Below are 20,482 nucleotides of genomic sequence, written 5' to 3' on the forward strand. Positions count from 1 at the left end.
CTGCTTCCTATGTACAAGAATATAACTACTATAATACTGCTCCCTATGTACAAGAATATAACTACTATAATACTGCTCCCTATATACAAGAATATAAGTACTATAATACTGCCTCTATGTACAAGAATATAACTACTATAACACTGCTCCCTATGTACAAGAATAGAACTACTATAATACTGCTCCCAATGTACAAGAATATGACTACTATAATACTGCTCCCTATGTACAAGAATATGACTACTATAATACTGCCCCCTATGTACAAGAATATAACTAATATAATACTGCTCTTATGTACAAGAATATAACTACTATAATACTGCTCCCTATGTACAAGAATATAACTACTATAATACTGCCCCCTATGTACAAGAATATAACTAATATAATACTGCTCTTATGCACAAGAATATAACTACTATAATACTGTCCCTATGTACAAGAATATAACTACTATAATAGTGCTCCTATGTATAAGAATATAACTACTATAATACTGCTCCTATGTATAAGAATATAACTACTATAATTCTGCTCCTATGTACAAGAATATGACTATTATAATACTGCTCATATGTACAAGAATATAACTACTATAATACTGCCCCTATATACAAGAATGTAACTACTATAATACTGCCCCCTATGTACAAGAATAAAACTACTACAATACTGCCCTCTATGTACAAGAATATAACTACTATAATACTGCCCCCTATGTACAAGAATATAACTACTATAATACTGCTCCCTATGTACAAGAATATAACTACTATAATAGTGCTCCTATGTATAAGAATATAACTACTATAATACTGCTCCTATGTATAAGAATATAACTACTATAATTCTGCTCCTATGTACAAGAATATGACTATTATAATACTGCTCATATGTACAAGAATATAACTACTATAATACTGCCCCTATATACAAGAATGTAACTACTATAATACTGCCCCCTATGTACAAGAATATAACTACTATAATATTGCCCCTATGTACAAGAATATAACTACTATAACATACAAATGAGAAAAAAAGAAAACCTCCGCACCACTGTATCTTAGCTAGACTCTGTTTTTTAGAAATCACCCTTTACTAAAAAGCCGATATTAAATCCTTTTTATACAACGGGGTGCATCTTGTAAGTAATACATGACAGTCCATAAAAAGTGAAAAAAGTGCACTTACCCGTGTATGCAAAAGTCACAATTTTATTCGGACATAATTACAACAGAAGCAAGGGAGAGTGTAGAAAAATGCGGACATCCGCATTTTTCTACACTCTCCCTTGCTTCTGTTGTAATTATGTCCGAATAAAATTGTGACTTTTGCATACACGGGTAAGTGCACTTTTTTCACTTTTTATGGACTATAACTACTATAATACTGCCCCCTATGTACAAGAATATAACTACTATAATACTGCCCCCTATGTACAAGAATATAACTGCTATAATACTGCTCTTATGTACAAGAATATAACTGCTATAATACTGCTCCTATGTATAAGAATATAACTACTATAATACTGCTCCTATGTACAAGAATAAAACTACTATAATACTTCCCCTATGTACAAGAATATAACTACTATAATACTGCCCCTATGTACAAGAATATAACTAATATAATACTGCCCCTATGTACAAGAATATAACTACTATAATACTGCTCCTATGTACAATAATGTAACTACTATAATACTGCCCTATGTACAAGAATATAACTACTATAATACTGCCCCTATGTACAAGAATATAACTACTATAATACTGCCCCTATGTACAAGAATATAACTACTATAATACTGCCCCTATGTACAAGAATATAACTACTATAATACTGCTCCAATGTACAAGAATATAACTACTATAATACTGCTCCCTATGTACAAGAATATAACTGCTATAATACTGCCCCCTATGTACAAGAATGTAACTACTACAATACTGCTCCAATGTACAAGAATATAACTACTATAATACTGTTCCTATGTACAGGTCCTTCTCAAAAAATTAGCATATAGTGTTAAATTTCATTATTTACCATAATGTAATGATTACAATTAAACTTTCATATATTATAGATTCATTATCCACCAACTGAAATTTGTCAGGTCTTTTATTGTTTTAATACTGATGATTTTGGCATACAACTCCTGATAACCCAAAAAACCTGTCTCAATAAATTAGCATATTTCACCCGTCCAATCAAATAAAAGTGTTTTTTAATAACAAACCAAAAAACAATCAAATAATAATGTTCAGTTATGCACTCAATACTTGGTCGGGAATCCTTTGGCAGAAATGACTGCTTCAATGCGGCGTGGCATGGAGGCAATCAGCCTGTGACACTGCTGAGATGTTATGGAGGCCCAGGATGCTTCAATAGCGGCCTTAAGCTCATCCAGAGTGTTGGGTCTTGCGTCTCTCAACTTTCTCTTCACAATATCCCACAGATTCTCTATGGGGTTCAGGTCAGGAGAGTTGGCAGGCCAATTGAGCACAGTAATACCATGGTCAGTAAACCATTTACCAGTGGTTTTGGCACTGTGAGCAGGTGCCAGGTCGTGCTGAAAAATGAAATCTTCATCTCCATAAAGCATTTCAGCCGATGGAAGCATGAAGTGCTCCAAAATCTCCTGATAGCTAGCTGCATTGACCCTGCCCTTGATGAAACACAGTGGACCAACACCAGCAGCTGACATGGCACCCCACACCATCACTGACTGTGGGTACTTGACACTGGACTTCAGGCATTTTGGCATTTCCTTCTCCCCAGTCTTCCTCCAGACTCTGGCACCTTGATTTCCGAATGACATGCAAAATTTGCTTTCATCAGAAAAAAGTACTTGGGACCACTTAGCAACAGTCCAGTGCTGCTTCTCTGTAGCCCAGGTCAGGCGCTTCTGCCGCTGTTTATGGTTCAAAAGTGGCTTTACCTGGGGAATGCGGCACCTGTAGCCCATTTCCTGCACACGCCTGTGCACGGTGGCTCTGGATGTTTCCACACCAGACTCAGTCCACTGCTTCCTCAGGTTCCCCAAGGTCTGGAATCGGTCCTTCTCCACAATCTTCCTCAGGGTCCGGTCACCTCTTCTCGTTGTACAGCGTTTTCTGCCACATTGTTTCCTTCCAACAGACTTACCATTGAGGTGCCTTGATACAGCACTCTGGGAACAGCCTATTTGTTGAGAAATTTCTTTCTGGGTCTTACCCTCTTGCTTGAGGGTGTCAATGATGGCCTTCTTGACATCTGTCAGGTCGCTAGTCTTACCCATGATGGGGGTTTTGAGTAATGAACCAGGCAGGGAGTTTTTAAAAGCCTCAGGTATCTTTTGCATGTGTTTAGAGTTAATTAGTTGATTCAGAAGATTAGGGTAATAGGTCGTTTAGAGAACCTTTTCTTGATATGCTAATTTATTGAGACAGGTTTTTTGGGTTATCAGGAGTTGTATGCCAAAATCATCAGTATTAAAACAATAAAAGACCTGACAAATTTCAGTTGGTGGATAATGAATCTATAATATATGAAAGTTTAATTGTAATCATTACATTATGGTAAATAATGAAATTTAACACTATATGCTAATTTTTTGAGAAGGACCTGTATAAGAATAAAACTACTATAATACCACTTCTACATGCAAGTAAGATAAATGAAATTGTATCTAACTTGCATTACGCACCTGAAGAATGACGGAAAGCTGTCACTTCGCGACTGGACAAAGGTCCGCCATATTGAGATGGGCTATTATCACTGCCCAGGGTGTAGAAGTAGTCGGACTCCTCAGGGGTTTGGGTAAGGGCAGTGTCTGAGTACTGGGGTATCGGCTCCTGGCTCCCGGATAGAGATGTGAATTCCATTACTGGGCACCTGGCATACATTACAACACAGGTACAATTAATGTACAATATATAGTAACCATCATTCATTTTAGTGCTCTTAACCGAGATGACCAAGGCTTCCTCCTTTGCTCAGTGGTCACCCCCTGCTGATATATGCACTTTGCAGGAGCTGCTAAAAAGGAGTCGGGTAAAGAAAGTGACAACTGCTCTACACATATTTGTAGGCTCAGAAACAATAATCCCTATGCAATAATGTCCCAAATCCAAGTGATTCTCTACTACCCCAGCACCACATGGCAGTATAATACTGCCCTATATGAGAAATATCATTACAATACTGCCCTCCTGTGGACAAGTATATAACTACAGGCCAATGCTCAGATGGAGATATTTTCACTTGTGCAGGCTCGTCCTATCCTTTCTCCTCATTTTGGGGTCTTCCTTGTATTAATATTTGGGGGCTTAGTGGTAAAGGATCCCTTCATAGGGCCTGTGCTTGATCTCCTTTTATGCCCGCTGTCCAAGGTACTGAAGGGCAAGCCCTGCAGGAGTTCAGAGGACCTGTCACTACATGGAGTTGTTTTGGCCTCCTCCACGATGAGGGTTCCAACCACTAATGGGCACCATTGCACTGCCCACATGGACATCAATCTATATGGCGCCCGATAATGACTATTTATTAAAAAAAACGAAGTCTCTGTTATTCTGTGGGTGCCACCCAGCTTTCCCAGGCTTCTGAACAGTAAATGTACCTAGTTATGTAGCTATCCCCCACTATGCAGATCGGTGATAATATCGGGCTATGTAATCTCCTGACCAAGCAGATCAGTGATAACTAATGTTAGAGCGGCCAAATCATCAGCTAGCTTTCCCCTAAACAGCTAAAACTGAGGAATGGTTACATTGTTTATGGGTAATATCTTCCTTAGGTGGAAACGCCCCTTTAAGGAGGACCCTAACACACATCTAATGATCCGTATTAGACATCGCTAGGGTCTATCCGCACTGCGCTGGAGATTAGTCAGTGACTAACGCGTTAAACCAATAGTACAAGGGTTTTTTTTTCTTTCAAAAAGTCCGATAAAAACAAACATTGTTCCGTTACAGGAAGTCAGATCTCGTTTCCTTAATGAACTTATCAGCTGGAGATCTTGACAGCGGTGTCAAAATACTGGTCAGTCTTCACGTCATATGTCCGCTGCACCGAGTACCAGATGTACGCGCAGATTAGGGGGCATTATTCCTGGCACGCTTCTGTCCTATCTGTAAGGGGGGATTTGTCTGATGGCTGGAGAGGTGCTAACATATGGGGCGGTCTAGAGCAACCAATCGGGATCCTGGTTACATGTTCCATGAGAATTTGAAAAAAATAATATTGTGTTGTATTTATTTTTTAAGAAAAATTACTAGTAAAGTTATATTAATTTTAATATTATGGATCTCTCCAGAATTTCTGGTGTTATTGGGTACCAGAACGTGTTGCTATAATTGAAATGAAGCACCATTCCCTCTGGTTAAGTGGACACTTTTGTGTTAATCTGTCCAAAGAGATGTTTTTAAAGTGCATTTAAAAATGCAGGCTCTAGGTATTAGTCGGATCGTCCGGGGTAGCGCATTCCAGAAAACTGGTGCAGCATGAGAGAAGTCTTGGAGACGGAGGTGCGAGGTTTAGATTATGGAGGATGTTAGTCTTAGATCAGTTGCAAACCTTAGAGCACGGTACGGTCATAGACTGAGGTGAGGGAGGAGAAGTAAAATGAAAAAAAGCGACAGTAAGAGGGTTCAAAGGAGAGAAAAGGTTGAATTCTAGAGATGTTTGTAAAATGCATATGACATGAGAGAATGATCACATATAGGGAATAAAGGAAAGTTCTGTGTCACATACAGTGGGGGAAATAAGTATTTGATCCCCTACCAACCATTAAGAGTTCTGGCTCCTACAGACCAGTTAGACGCTCCTAATCAGCTCGTTACCTGCATTAAAGACAGCTGTCTTACATAGTCCCCTTTATAAAAGACTCCTATCCACAGACTCAATTAATCAGTCAGACTGTAACCTCTACAACATGGGCAAGCCCAAAGAGCTTTCTAAGGATGTCAGGGACAAGATCATAGACCTGCACAAGGCTGGAATGGGCTACAATGCTGGGTAAGAAGGAGACAACTGTTGGTGCAATAGTAAGAAAATGGAAGAAATACAAAATAACTGTCAATCCACATCGATCTGGGGCACCATGCAAAATCTCACCCCGTGGGGTATCCTTGATCATGAGGAAGCTGAGAGATCAGCCTAAAACTACACGGAAGAAACTTATTAATCATCTCAAGGCAGCTGGGACCACAGTCACCAAGAAAACCATTGCTAACACATTATGCCGTAAAGGTTTAAAATCCTGCAGTGCCCGCAAAGTCCTCCTGCTCAGGAAAGGACAGGTGCAGGCCCATCTGAAGATTGACAGTGAACCCCTAGATGATTCTGTGAGTGATTGGCAGAAGGTGCTGTGGTCAGATGAGACAAAAATTGAGCTCTTTCGCATTAACTCAACTCGCCGTGTTTGGAGGAAGAGAATTGCTGCCTATGACCCAAAGAACACCATCCCCACTGTCAAGCATGGCGGTGGAAACATTATGTTCTGGGGGTGTTTCTCTGCTAAGGGCACATGACTACTTCACCGCATCAATGGGAGAATGGATGGAGTCTTGTATCGTAAAATCCTGAGTGACAACCTCCTTCTCTCCACCAGGACATTAAAAATGGGTCGTGGCTGTGTCTTCCAGCAAGATAATGACCCAAAACATACATCCGAGGCATCAAAGGAGTGGCTCAAAAAGAGGCACATTAAGGTAATGGAGTGGCCTAGCCAGTCTCCAGACCTTAATCCCATAGAAAACTTAAGGAGGGAGTTGAAGCTCTGAGTTGCCAAGCGACAGCCTCCAAATCTTAATGATTTAGAGATGATCTGCAAAGAGGAGTGGACCAACATTCCTCCTTACATGTGGGCAAACCTCATCCTCAACTATAAGAAACGTCTGACTGCTGTGCTTGCCAACAAGGGTTTTGCCACCAAGTATTAAGTCTTGTTTGCCAGAGGGATCAAATACTTATTTCTCACTGCAAAATACAAATAAATTTATATGATTTATACAATGTGATTTTCTGGATTTTATTTTTGATATTCTATCTCTCAATGTTAAAATTTACCTACCCTTAAAATTATAGATTGTTCATGTCTTTGTCAGTGGGCAAACTTACAAAATCAGCAAGGGATCAAACACTTATTTCCCCCACTGTATGGCCCCCAAGACAGTGAGCATGCTGCTGGGGAGTTATGGTAAGACCACCCCAGGCAATATTGGGTATAGGTGGGTTAGTGGAGGGAGGAAACACAAGGAGTTCAATTTTGGACAAATTCAGGTGATGTTAGAGACAGCGGACAGACAATCCCTGATATTCTGTAGTAATGCATGGAGATGTCAGGATGTCAGGAGACAATATGTATAATCGAGTGTCATCAGCATCGAGATGGTACTGAAGACTGAATCTGCTGAAGGTTTGTACAATAAGGGAGGTGTTTAGAAAGAAGAGGAGGGGAGCTGGCCTGAGCCTTGAGGAACCCCGACAGTAAGAGGAAGGGACCTATTACTGAGCCTTGAGGAACCCGACAGTAAGAGGAGAGGACCTAATACTGAGCCTTGAAGAACCCCGACAGTAAGAGGAGAGGACCTAATACTGAGCCTTAAGGAACCCCGACAGTAAGAGGAGAGGACCTAATACTGAGCCTTAAGGAACCCCGACAGTAAGAGGAGACCTAATACTGAGCCTTGAGGAACCCCGACAGTAAGAGGAAGGGACCTATTACTGAGCCTTGAGGAACCCCGACAGTAAGAGGAGAGGACCTAATACTGAGCCTTGAGGAACCCCGACAGTAAGAGGAGAGGACCTAATATTGAGCCTTGAGGAACCCCGACAGTAAGAGGAGGAGACCTAATACTGAGCCTTGAGGAACCCCGACAGTAAGAGGAAGGGACCTATTACTGAGCCTTGAGGAACCCCGACAGTAAGAGGAGAGGACCTAATACTGAGCCTTGAGGAACCCCGACAGTAAGAGGAGAGGACCTAATACTGAGCCTTGAGGAACCCCGACAGTAAAAGGAGAGGACCTAATACCGAGCCTTGAGGAACCCGACAGTAAGGAAAAGATTAGAGGAAAAAGATACAGTGAAGGAGCGGTCAGAAAGCTAGGAGGAGAACCAAGAAAGGGCAGTTTCTTTGCATGGTGAGGAGGAGCTGGTGATCCAGTGTGCAAATGCTGCAGATCCAGGAGAATCAGCAGGGAGCAGTGACCATTAGATTTAGCTGTTAGTAAATCATTAGAGACTTTAGTGAGGGCAGTTTCTGTACAATGTAAAGAGCGGAAACTGGATTTAAAGGGTCAAGAAGAACGTTATCTGAGAGATAGCGGTTTAAACGAGAGTGAACCAAGCTTTCCATAAAGTTTCAACATGAAGTGAAGATTAGAGACCGGTCTGTAGTTATTTAGAGGAGCATTTCTGTTCAAGGGATGGTTTTCTAAGTAATGGGTTTATGATGGTGTGTTTGAAGATGGAGGGAAAGATAGCCAAACAAAGAGAGATTAAATATTTTAGTTAGGAAGGCAGTGACAACTGGGCAGAGACTGGGGGAGAAGAGAGGGAATAGGGTCACTGGTGTAGGTTGTAGGGTGACAAGAAGCGAGGAGCCGGGTAACTTCTTCCGTAATAGGTTCAAAAGGTGGAAAGTGAACTTGAGGTGCGGGAGAGAAGGGGATCCAGGCTCTGAGGGGATTGTGTGAAAATGTCCTGATGGATATGGTTGTTTTTTTTCTAGGAAATTGTTGGTCAGATTGTAAGATGTTGCAGATGTTGGCTACATGAGCCTTTTTAGGGGTGTACATAGAATTCATAGACCCCATAGCAGAAGTTAATTGGACCCCCCTCCCACTAGCAAATAATTCTCAGGGTCACAGAAGAGCATATATCACAACTTTGCAGCTTTTACAAGGTAATTTTACCCCTGCGGGAGTCCTAGATTTCTCTTTCACTGCCCCCATAAAGTATGATACCAAAAAAAGTGCCCCCCCCCCTCAAACACAGTATGATACCCCCAAGGTGAATCCCTCAACATTAGCACTCAGATGCATTGTATAATGACCCTACCTTACCCCACCTCAACTCCCAAAATAAAGTATGGTGACCCCAACACAGTATGATCCCCCAACTGTGACCCCCACACAACCCTCCATACAGTATAATGGGCCTACATACAATATAATGACCCCACACCTCTCACACCATATAATAGCCCCTATAACCCTCCATACAATATAATGGCCTCCACACAACATGGACCCCACACAAGCCTTCACACTATATAATTGCTTGCATACAATATTATTGCCCCCACATAGCCCTCCAAATATTATAATGGCCCTAAATAGCCCTGCATGTAGTATAATACGCCACCCATAATCCTACATACAGTATAATGCACTCCCCATAGTTCTCCATATACTATAATGCTGCTCTCCCCATGGTCCTCCATACAGTATAATGCTTTCCCCATGATCCTCCATACAATATAATGCACCCCCATGGTCCTCCATACAATATAATGCACCTGTCATATAATATAATGCACTCCCCATGGTCCTCCATACAATATAAAGCACCCCATGGTCCTCCATATAATATAATGCACCCCCATGGTTCTCCATACAATATAATGCACCCCCCATGGTCCACCATACAATATAATGCACCCCCATGGTCCTCCATACAATATAATGCACTCCCATGGTCCTCCATACAATATAATGCATCCCCATACAATATAATGCACCCCCATGGTCCTCCATACGATATAATGCACTCCCCATTGTCCTTCATAGAATATAATGCACCTTTCATATATAATGCACCCCCCCCCCCATAGTCCTCCAAACAATATAGTGCACCCCTCATATAATATAATGTATCCCCCCTTGGTCCTCCATACAATATAGTGCACCCCTGATAATATATTACATAGTTACATAGTTATTAAGGTTGAAGGAAGACTGTAAGTCCATCTAGTTCAACCCATAGCCTAACCTAACATGCCCTAACATGTTGATCCAGGGGAAGGCAAAAAAAAACCCATGTGGCAAAGAGTAACTCCACCATGGGGAAAAAAATTCCTTCCCGACTCCACATACGGCAATCAGACTAGTTCCCTGGATCAACGCCTTATCAAGGAATCTAGTGTATATACCCTGTAACATTATACTTTTCCAGAAAGGTATCCAGTCCCCTCTTAAATTTAATTAATGAATCACTCATTACAACATCATACGGCAGAGAGTTCCATAGTCTCACTGCTCTTACAGTAAAGAATCCGCGTCTGTTATTATGCTTAAACCTTCTTTCCTCCAGACGTAGAGGATGCCCCCTTGTCCCTGTCTCAGGTCTATGATTAAAAAGATCATCAGAAAGGTCTTTGTACTGTCCCCTCATATATTTATACATTAACATAAGATCACCCCTTAGTCTTCGTTTTTCCAAACTAAATAGCCCCAAGTGTAATAACCTATCTTGGTATGGCAGACCCCCCAGTCCTCTAATAACCTTGGTTGCTCTTCTCTGCACCCGCTCCAGTTCAGCTATGTCTTTCTTATACACCGGAGACCAGAACTGTGCACAGTATTCTAAGTGTGGTCGAACTAGTGACTTGTATAGAGGTAAAATTATGTTCTCCTCATGAGCATCTATGCGTCTTTTAATACATCCCATTATTTTATTTGCCTTTGTAGCAGCTGCCTGACACTGGCCACTGAATATGAGTTTGTCATCCACCTATACACCCAGGTCTTTTGAACTCCTCATGGTCCTCCATATAATATAATGCACCCCCCATGGTCCTCCATATAATATAATGCACCCCTCAATATAACGCACCCCCATACAATATAGTGCACCACTCATAATATAATGCACCCCCATGGTCCTCCATACAATATAATGCACCCCTCATAATATAATACATCCCCATGGTCCTCCATATAATATAATACACCCCCATGGTCCTCCATACAATATAATGCACCCCTCATAATATAATACACCCCCATGGTCCTCATACAATATAATGCACCCCCCATGGTCCTCCATACAATATAATGCGCCTCCCATGGTCCACCATACAATATAATGCACCCCCATGGTCCTCCATACAATATAAAGCACCCCATGGTCCTCCATATAATATAATGCACCCCCATGGTTCTCCATACAATATAATGCACCCCCCATGGTCCACCATACAATATAATGCACCCCATGGTCCTCCATACAATATAATGCACTCCCATGGTCCTCCATACAATATAATGCATCCCCATACAATATAATGCACCCCCATGGTCCTCCATACGATATAATGCACTCCCCATTGTCCTCCATAGAATATAATGCACCTTTCATATATAATGCACCCCCCCCATAGTCCTCCAAACAATATAGTGCACCCCTCATATAATATAATGTATCCCCCCTTGGTCCTCCATACAATATAGTGCACCCCTGATAATATATTGAACTCCTCATGGTCCTCCATATAATATAATGCACCCCCCATGGTCCTCCATATAATATAATGCACCCCTCAATATAACGCACCCCCATACAATATAGTGCACCACTCATAATATAATGCACCCCCATGGGCCTCCATACAATATAATGCACCCCTCATAATATAATACATCCCCATGGTCCTCCATATAATATAATACACCCCCATGGTCCTCCATACAATATAATGCACCCCTCATAATATAATACACCCCCATGGTCCTCATACAATATAATGCACCCCCCATGGTCCTCCATACAATATAATGCACCTCTAATAATATAATGAACTCCCCCATATAATATAATGCACCCCTCATAATATAAAACACCACCGTGGTCCTCCATACAATATAATGCACCCCTCATAATATAATGCACCCCCATGGTCCTCCATATAATATAATGCACCCCTCATAAAATAATGAACTCCCCCATATAATGCACCCCTCATAATATAATACACCCCCGTGGTCCTCCATACAATATAATGCAGCCCTCATAATACAATGCACCCCCCATGGTCCTCCACACAATATAATGCACCCCTCATAATATAATACAGCCCCATGGTCCTCATACAATATAATGCACCCCTCATAATATAATGCACCCCCCATGGTCCTCCATACAATATAATGCACCCCTCATAATATAATGCACTCCCCATGGTCCTCCATACAATATAATGCACCCCTCATATAATACACCCCCATGGTCCTCCATACAATATAATGCAGCCCTCATAATATAATGCACCCCCCATGGTCCTCCATACAATATAATGCACCCATCATAATATAATACACCCCCATGGTCCTCATACAATATAATGCAACCCTCAAAATATAATACACCCCCATGGTCCTCCATACAATATAATGCAGCCCTCATAATATAATGCACCCCCCATGGTCCTCCACACAATATAATGCACCCCTCATAATATAATGCACCCCCCATGGTCCTCCATACAATATAATGCACCCCTCATAATATAATACACCCCCATGGTCCTCATACAATATAATGCAACCCTCAAAATATAATACACCCCCATGGTCCTCCATACAATATAATGCAGCCCTCATAATATAATGCACCCCCCATGATCCTCCATACAATATAATGCACCCCTCATAATACAGTATAATGCACCCCCAATGGTCCTCCATACAATATAATGCACCCCTCATAATATAATGCACCCCCCATGGTCCTCCATACAATATAATGCACCCCTCATAATATAATGCACTCCCCATGGTCCTCCATACAATATAATGCACCCCTCATATTATAATACACCCCCATGGTCCTCCATACAATATAATGCAGCCCTCATAATATAATGCACCCCCCATGGTCCTCCATACAATATAATGCACCCCTCATAATATAATACACCCCCATGGTCCTCATACAATATAATGCAACCCTCAAAATATAATACACCCCCATGGTCCTCCATACAATATAATGCAGCCCTCATAATATAATGCACCCCCATGGTCCTCCACACAATATAATGCACCCCTCATAATATAATGCACCCCCCATGGTCCTCCATACAATATAATGCACCCCTCATAATATAATACACCCCCATGGTCCTCATACAATATAATGCAACCCTCAAAATATAATACACCCCCATGGTCCTCCATACAATATAATGCAGCCCTCATAATATAATGCACCCCCCATGATCCTCCATACAATATAATGCACCCCTCATAATACAGTATAATGCACCCCCAATGGTCCTCCATACAATATAATGCAGCCCTCATAATATAATGCACCCCCCATGATCCTCCATACAATATAATGCACCCCTCATAATACAGTATAATGCACCCCCAATGGTCCTCCATACACTATAATGCAGCCCTCATAATATAATGCACCCCCATGGTCCTCCACACAATATAATGCACCCCTCATAATATAATACACCCCCATGGTCCTCCATACAATATAATGCACCCCTCATAATATAATACACCCCCATGGTCCTCATACAATATAATGCAACCCTCAAAATATAATACACCCCCATGGTCCTCCATACAATATAATGCAACCCTCATAATATAATACACCCCCATGGTCCTCATACAATATAATGCAACCCTCAAAATATAACACACCCCCATGGTCCTCCATACAATATAATGCAACCCTCATAATATAATACACCCCCATGGTCCTCATACAATATAATACACCCCCATGGTCCTCATATAATATAATGCACCCCTCATAATATAATACACCCCCATGGTCCTCATACAATATAATGCAACCCTCATAATATAATACACCCCCATGGTCCTCATACAATATAATGCAACCCTCATAATATAATACACCCCCATGGTCCTCATACAATATAATGCACCCCTCATAATATAATATACCCTCATGGTCCTCATACAATATAATGCACCCCTCATAATATAATACACCCCCATGGTCCTCCATAAAATATAATGCACACCTCATGGCCACCAGTCACAGATTAAAATAAATAATTTCAAATCTCACCTCTCCTCGTTCCCCCTGATGCTGCGGTGTGCTGGGCATGTAGTGTGAAGAGGGGCACATCTCAGTACAGCGAGCACGCTGTTGTAACACGTCCAGACGCTAAGTAAGAATGATGGGGCAGCAAGAGTCAGCTGACGCTCCCTCCTACCTCATTGCTCGCGATGGAGATGACAGGCAGAGGTTGGGCCCGCTGTGGGCGCTGGCAATGGTCCCCCTGGCTAATAGGACCCATAACAGTCGCGTGGTCTGCCACCATTGGTGGTACACCACTGGGCCTGTACTTTGGCGCTCAGGAGAGAGTGGAATGTTTCATGCAGTGGTTTGGGATTGTCTACCAGTAATGTAATGAGGGTGGTGAAGTAGACTTGTTTGGCCAGATGGAGAGCACAGTTATAAGTTCCGAGCATGAACTTCTAGTGGATGAAGTCTTCTGCTAGGGTCGGGATCACACTAGTAAACACTTGAGGAAAAAAACTAAGGCCGTAAGGGTTCGATCTGGACATATGGCTTCTGAAAAAAATTGTCCTGTCTAGATCCCAATTAGGCCACAAAGAGTCCAGTATATAGTGGACGTTACGTCATTTTCCAAGCCAGAAGTTACCGGAATAAAAAAACCATAAGGGAAGTAAAAACAAAGACCTAAAAGATTTATCCAGGACAAAAGGCCTCTAAGAAGATGTTCCTGTCTGGATCCCAATCTGTATTGTTTGAGGTAGTATATTGTGTGACAAGAAACAGGTAGGTAGAATGCCTTGGTGGTTCGTCCAGGACGCGGGGCTTCAAACATGATGGTCACGTCTGAATCCCAATTAGTGCACGATTTGCCCCGGAGTGTCATTATTAATGTCTGTGAGGCAGCAGAGGCCGTTGTTAGAGATTTCACAAACTATGACCATCATTTCAAAAAGGAAGTGAGCGGGGATCTGTGCGACAAACCTCAAATTTCTAAGGAATTCAACAATATAAACAGAAATTACCGAGTTAAAGGGTTCATCATCGTAAGACAAAGAATATGAAAATTGGAAGACATAATATTCCTTGAGAAAACTCTGGGGAGGTAGAGGGTCCCCAAGCCAAAAATAAGGATCACCTTCTATTTTAGAGGGAAGACGCAATTTGGGTGGACAGGTAGAAACTGAAAATGGAACCTGCCGAGTTCTAGAGAACATACCGGGATCTTGTCAATGTTAAACTTGTCTCATGTTAGGTATATACACCGAGGCCATAAGTACCACAAGGCTAAGGAAGTCACAGGTACTTCATTCAGTCTGCACTTTTGGGTAACAGTATTCATCTTAGCTCTATCCCACCTTTTATAATGACCATAAGAACACCACAGGCATATAGTTCTCCATTTTTTTCCAAATCCTATAGTAAAAGCCTGCCTAAGAGGAGTCCAGATGATGGAAAAATCAAGTGAGCAAAATGTCATAAATGTTTACTGACATGCAAATTTCATTTTACATAATCCCTACAACATGATAAATCATAACTTATCTGGTGGAAAAAATAGCTTATTAAAGGGAGCTCACAACACCAAAACCATATAACATATATTGTGTTATACTCCAGAGCTGCACTCACTATTCTGCAGGTGCAGTCACTGTGTACACACATTACATTACTGATCCTGAGTTACACCCTGTATTATACTCCAGAGCTGCACTCACTATTCTGCTGGTGCAGTCACTGTGTACATACATTACTGATCCTGTACTGATCCTGAGTTACATCCTGTATTATACTCCAGAGCTGCACTCACTATTCTGCTAGTGCAGTCACTTTGTACATACATTACATTACTGATCCTGAGTTACATCCTGTATTATACCCCAGAGCTGCACTTACTATTCTGCTGGTGCAGTCACTGTGTACATACATTACATTACTGATCCTGAGTTACATCCTGTATTATACTCCAGAGCAGCACTCACTATTCTGCTGGTGCAGTCACTGTGTACATACATTACTGATCCTGAGTTACATCTTGCATCATTCTCCAGAGCTGCGGCTTTATCTATATAGATGTATCAGAGCATAGTGAACTGTGATCCTAGTGACACTACATCCATACACATTATTTTTTTTACCTCAATCCCTTTAAAATAAAGGCTTACCCCCCCATATGTTCCTGACATGTTGTTGCCTTAGCCACTTAGCTTACTTGGAAATCTGGGGGCCAACTAACATGGCAGCTGGTCTGTCTTTTATGTAGCTCTAACAAACCTGTGATGTATCAATGCATGACTCAGGAGAATTGCCATTCAGGGGTCTAGGAAAGCTGGGTGAAAACACAGGGGGAGCCGTCATTGCAGCCATATTGGTTACTACTCAGCTTTCTCAGAAGCAGCAATCATGAAGTGATAAGAAACTTGTGAAGTCAGGGGTTATCATTATAAGATAAGATACATTGGGTACAGAAAGTATTCAGACCCCTTTATATTTCATTCAGTGATATCTAGGATGCGAGATTTTAGTGTTCCCTTTATTTTTTTGAGCAGTGTACATATATATATACACACACACACACATACAGTGGGTACGGAAAGTATTCAGAACCCTTTAAATTTTTCACTCTGTTTCATTGCAGCCATTTGGTAAATTCAAAAAAGTTCATTTTTTTTCTCATTAATGTACTCTCTGCACCCCATCTTGACTGAAAACCCCCCCAGAAAAGGAGAATTTTTGCAAATTTAATAAAAAAGAAAAACTGAAATATCACATGGTCATAAATATTCAGCCCCTTTGCTCAGTATTGAGAAGCACCTTTTGAGCTAGTACAGCCATGAGTCTTCATGGCAATGATACAAGTTTTCACACCTGGATTTGGGGATCCTCTGCCATTCTTCCTTGCAGATCCTCTCCAGTTCCATCAGGTTGGATGGTGAACGTTGGTTGACAGCCATTTTCAGGTCTCCCCAGAAATGCTCAGTTGGGTTTAGGTCAGGGCTCTGGCTGGGCCAGTCAAGAATGGTCACAGTTGTTCTGAAGCCACTCCTTTGTTATTTTAGCTGTGTGCTTAGGGTCATTGTCTTGTTGGAAGGTGAACCTTCGGCCAAGTCTGAGGTCCAGAGCACTCTGGAAGGTTTTCATCCAGGATATCTCTGTACTTGGCCGCATTCATGTTTCCTTCAATGACAACCAGTCGTCCTGTCCCAGAAGCTGAAAAACACCCCCATAGCATGATGCTGCCACCACGTTTCACTGTTGGGTTTGTATTTGGCAGGTGATGAGCAGTGCCTGGTTTTCTCCACACATACTGCTTTGAATTATCACCAAAAAGTTCTATCTTCGTCTCATCAGACCAGAGAATCTTATTTCTCATAGTCTGGGAGTCCTTCATGTGTTTTTTAGCAAACTCTATGCGGGCTTTCATATGTCTTACACTGAGGAGAGGCTTCCGTTGGGCAACTCTGCCATAAAGGCCCGACTGGTGGAGGGCTGCAGTGATAGTTGACTTTGTGGAACTTTCTCCCATCTCCCTACTGCATCTCTGGAGCTCAGCCACAGTGATCTTGGGGTTCTTCTTTACCTCTCACCAAGGCTCTTCTCCCACGATTGCTCAGTTTGGCTGGATGGCCAGGTCTGGGAAGACTTCTGGTGGCCCCAAACTTCTTTCATTTAAGGATTATGGAGGCCATTGTGCTCTTAGGAATCTTATGAACTGCAGAAATTCTGTTGTAACCTTGGCCAGATGTATACCTTGCCACAATTCTGTCTCTGAGCTCCCTGGCCAGTTCCTTTGACCTCATGATTCTCATTTGGTCTGACATGCACTGTGAGGTCTTATATAGACAGGTGTGTGCCTTTCCAAATCAAGTCCTATCAGTTTAATTAAACACAGCTGGCCTCCAATGAAGGAGTAGAACCATCTCAATGAGGATCACAAGAAAATGGACAGCATGTGACTTAAATACGAGTGTCTGAGCAAATGGTCTGAATACATATGACCATGTGATATTTCAGGTTTTCTTTTTTAATACATTTGCAAAAATTTCTACATTTCTGGGTTTTTTTTTCAGTCAAGATGGGGTGCAGAGTGTACATTAATGTGAACAAATGAACTTTCTTGAATTTACGAAAGGGCTGCAATGAAACAAAGAGTGAAAAATGTAAAGGGGTCTGAATACTTTCCGTGCCCACTGTACATCTGATACAACAATAGTAAAGGATGACGGATTCCTCACAGTAAATATATATATATATATATATATATATATATACACACACACACACGTATACACTCTATACATTATGTATACGATATAATAATAATCTTTATTTTTATATAGCGCTAACATATTCCGCAGCGCTTTACAGACATTATCATCGCTGTCCCCAATGGGGCTCACAATCTAAATTATACTCTGTCATACACTGGTGTATCTCCATATCCACACACGTATGTATACTATGTATCCTTACACCCTAATATATATATATATATATATATATATATATATATATACATATATTTCTTATATTGAAATAGTCATCTGCAATATATGAATATAAAGATTATACATATGTATTTATTATAGACATATTTGCAATGAAAATGTGCAGGTTACTGTAACTATAGAATGTATATAATGTCACTGATGATATAAAATGCTTCATGGACAGGACGGTATAAGGGAGTTTTATTTTTCTTCATTTTCTTAGAAAGTCCGAGATCCATTTGTGAATCCTCCTGCAGGTACACGTATACACATTTTATGTGCAGTGCAAGATTCAATGTATGATTTCAGCAAGGGGCCTATGTGATAAAATGCTAGATTTGCACATTTACCGATGTAGCAGAGTGTCAGGACTGCGTGTGGGCACAAGTTACAGGACAAGTTCAGCTCTGCTACATCAGTCCGGGATCTAGTGTGATCTCCCACGTATGCATAGATGTGCGTGTAGGACTTACCTCCGGCAGGAGAACGACACAAGGCACCTTGTTGAATTCCTCTTTTCTAGATTCACCCCAAATTTCTTGGTTTCGGTAGCAGATCCTCCTCCGGGTGCACCCTGACCCCAGTAATCCTTTGCCTTAGTACAGACAGTACACCTCTTCTCTCCCAGACACCCGTACCCCTTATAGGCACTAGTCCCTCCACACAAGCAGGTCCCTTCCGTAGCCCCGCCTGCACTGGAGAAAGGTCCCACTGTACAAGGGTGGGGTGGGGAGGCTGGGACCTATTGCACCAGCACCCCTAATTAATATACAGGGTCATAAATGACCTCTGAACTTATAATATAGCATATATTAGATTTTTAAACTGGATTACCACAAATTGCAAAGGCTGGTATATTTTAGCTGCCAACATAAAACGATAGATAGATAGATAGATAGATAGATAGATAGATAGATAGATAGATAGATAGATAGATAGATAGATAGAAATGGAAATTTCCACAGGAGAGAAAGAGTTAACTGATATTTCTGGGAATGGGATTTTTTTTGTCTTTTTCTAGGGTTTTGCTCCCCCGCACAGAAATGAAGGCTTGCCAGAAAGCTGACGCTCACTTCAGCCCCTGATAATGAAAGGAACCACAGTTCTTAGGTCTTATGACATCTTGTTGACCACACACACACACACACACACACACACACACACACACACACACACACACACACACACACACACACACACACTCCTTGAAAAAAAAAGGAAGGAGAACATGGATGCAAATTTATTATGTGTTTTGTGAATTAAATGTCAAATGTTCTGCTAAAAAAAAGTTTTCAATGTTGCCAAGTGCCCCTGTCCCCCCAGCTCTGGCTGATTGAGGCCGGTGGCAGTGCAGAGGTTAGGGGCGCAGTGCTGTATCGTGGGAGCAGTGATAGTGGGCACCGCTGGACCGTCTTCTGCTCCTGAGGTTACAGCTTACCCGCCACTCCCTCCTCTCATCACCACAACTCCCTCCTCCGTGTAACTGATGTCAGTCTGTGCCAAACTTGTCTCTTAAGAATCAGATAGCATCTTATCACTTCTGAGCAGCCAACAGGGAGGAGAAGGGACCAGCCACCAGCCTAGCCACAGAGGACAGCCCCAGTCCTGCTGCATCAATTAACCTTCTCCATGCTGAATTCAACAATGAGCACAAGCCCCCTGCAAGGCTACAGGCAGAGGGGAGATGAAATGACTGCTCGTATTTCGAGAACTGGGTTACTACACATGTCCTGACTGCAGATCTTTATCCTGCGGACTACAGACTGCTATAGAGCAGCATACAGGCTGCTGTACAATGGCCTCCGACTGCTGAGAAGTGTATATACTGCACTGGGATTATACTTAGGACTATCATCCATGCGTGGTCAATGAGGGGGACAACACGTATGATAACCATCTGCAAAGTGATTTTTGTAATGAGTCCATTGCTCCCCTGACTTTTTCTAGATACATGAAGGTCCTACGTGCTTCTACCGGACAGATATG

At 41.7% G+C, this 20,482-nt stretch overlaps 1 protein-coding gene and 1 long non-coding RNA gene across 2 annotated transcripts in view; one reads left to right on the forward strand and one right to left on the reverse strand.

Annotated features, from left to right (window-relative positions):
- Positions 1-19,125, reverse strand: part of GATA1 (GATA binding protein 1) — a 35,672-nt gene extending 16,547 nt beyond the window's left edge. Inside the window, exons 1-2 of the mRNA XM_077284095.1 lie at positions 18,970-19,125; positions 3,698-3,885 (exon numbers count right to left, since the gene is read on the reverse strand). Of these exons, the coding sequence (XP_077140210.1) occupies positions 3,698-3,875 (178 nt within the window). The 5' untranslated portion in view covers positions 3,876-3,885; positions 18,970-19,125. The remainder of the gene's footprint in view (positions 1-3,697; positions 3,886-18,969) is intronic.
- LOC143805156 (uncharacterized) overlaps positions 1-19,649 on the forward strand; it is a 56,669-nt gene extending 37,020 nt beyond the window's left edge. Inside the window, exon 3 of the long non-coding RNA XR_013221183.1 lies at positions 19,518-19,649. This is a non-coding gene — a long non-coding RNA (uncharacterized LOC143805156). The remainder of the gene's footprint in view (positions 1-19,517) is intronic.
- The last annotated feature ends 833 nt before the right edge of the window (positions 19,650-20,482 follow it).

The sequence above is a fragment of the Ranitomeya variabilis genome, chromosome 2 (assembly GCF_051348905.1).
Source record: "Ranitomeya variabilis isolate aRanVar5 chromosome 2, aRanVar5.hap1, whole genome shotgun sequence".
NCBI classification, from domain to species: Eukaryota; Metazoa; Chordata; class Amphibia; order Anura; family Dendrobatidae; genus Ranitomeya; species Ranitomeya variabilis.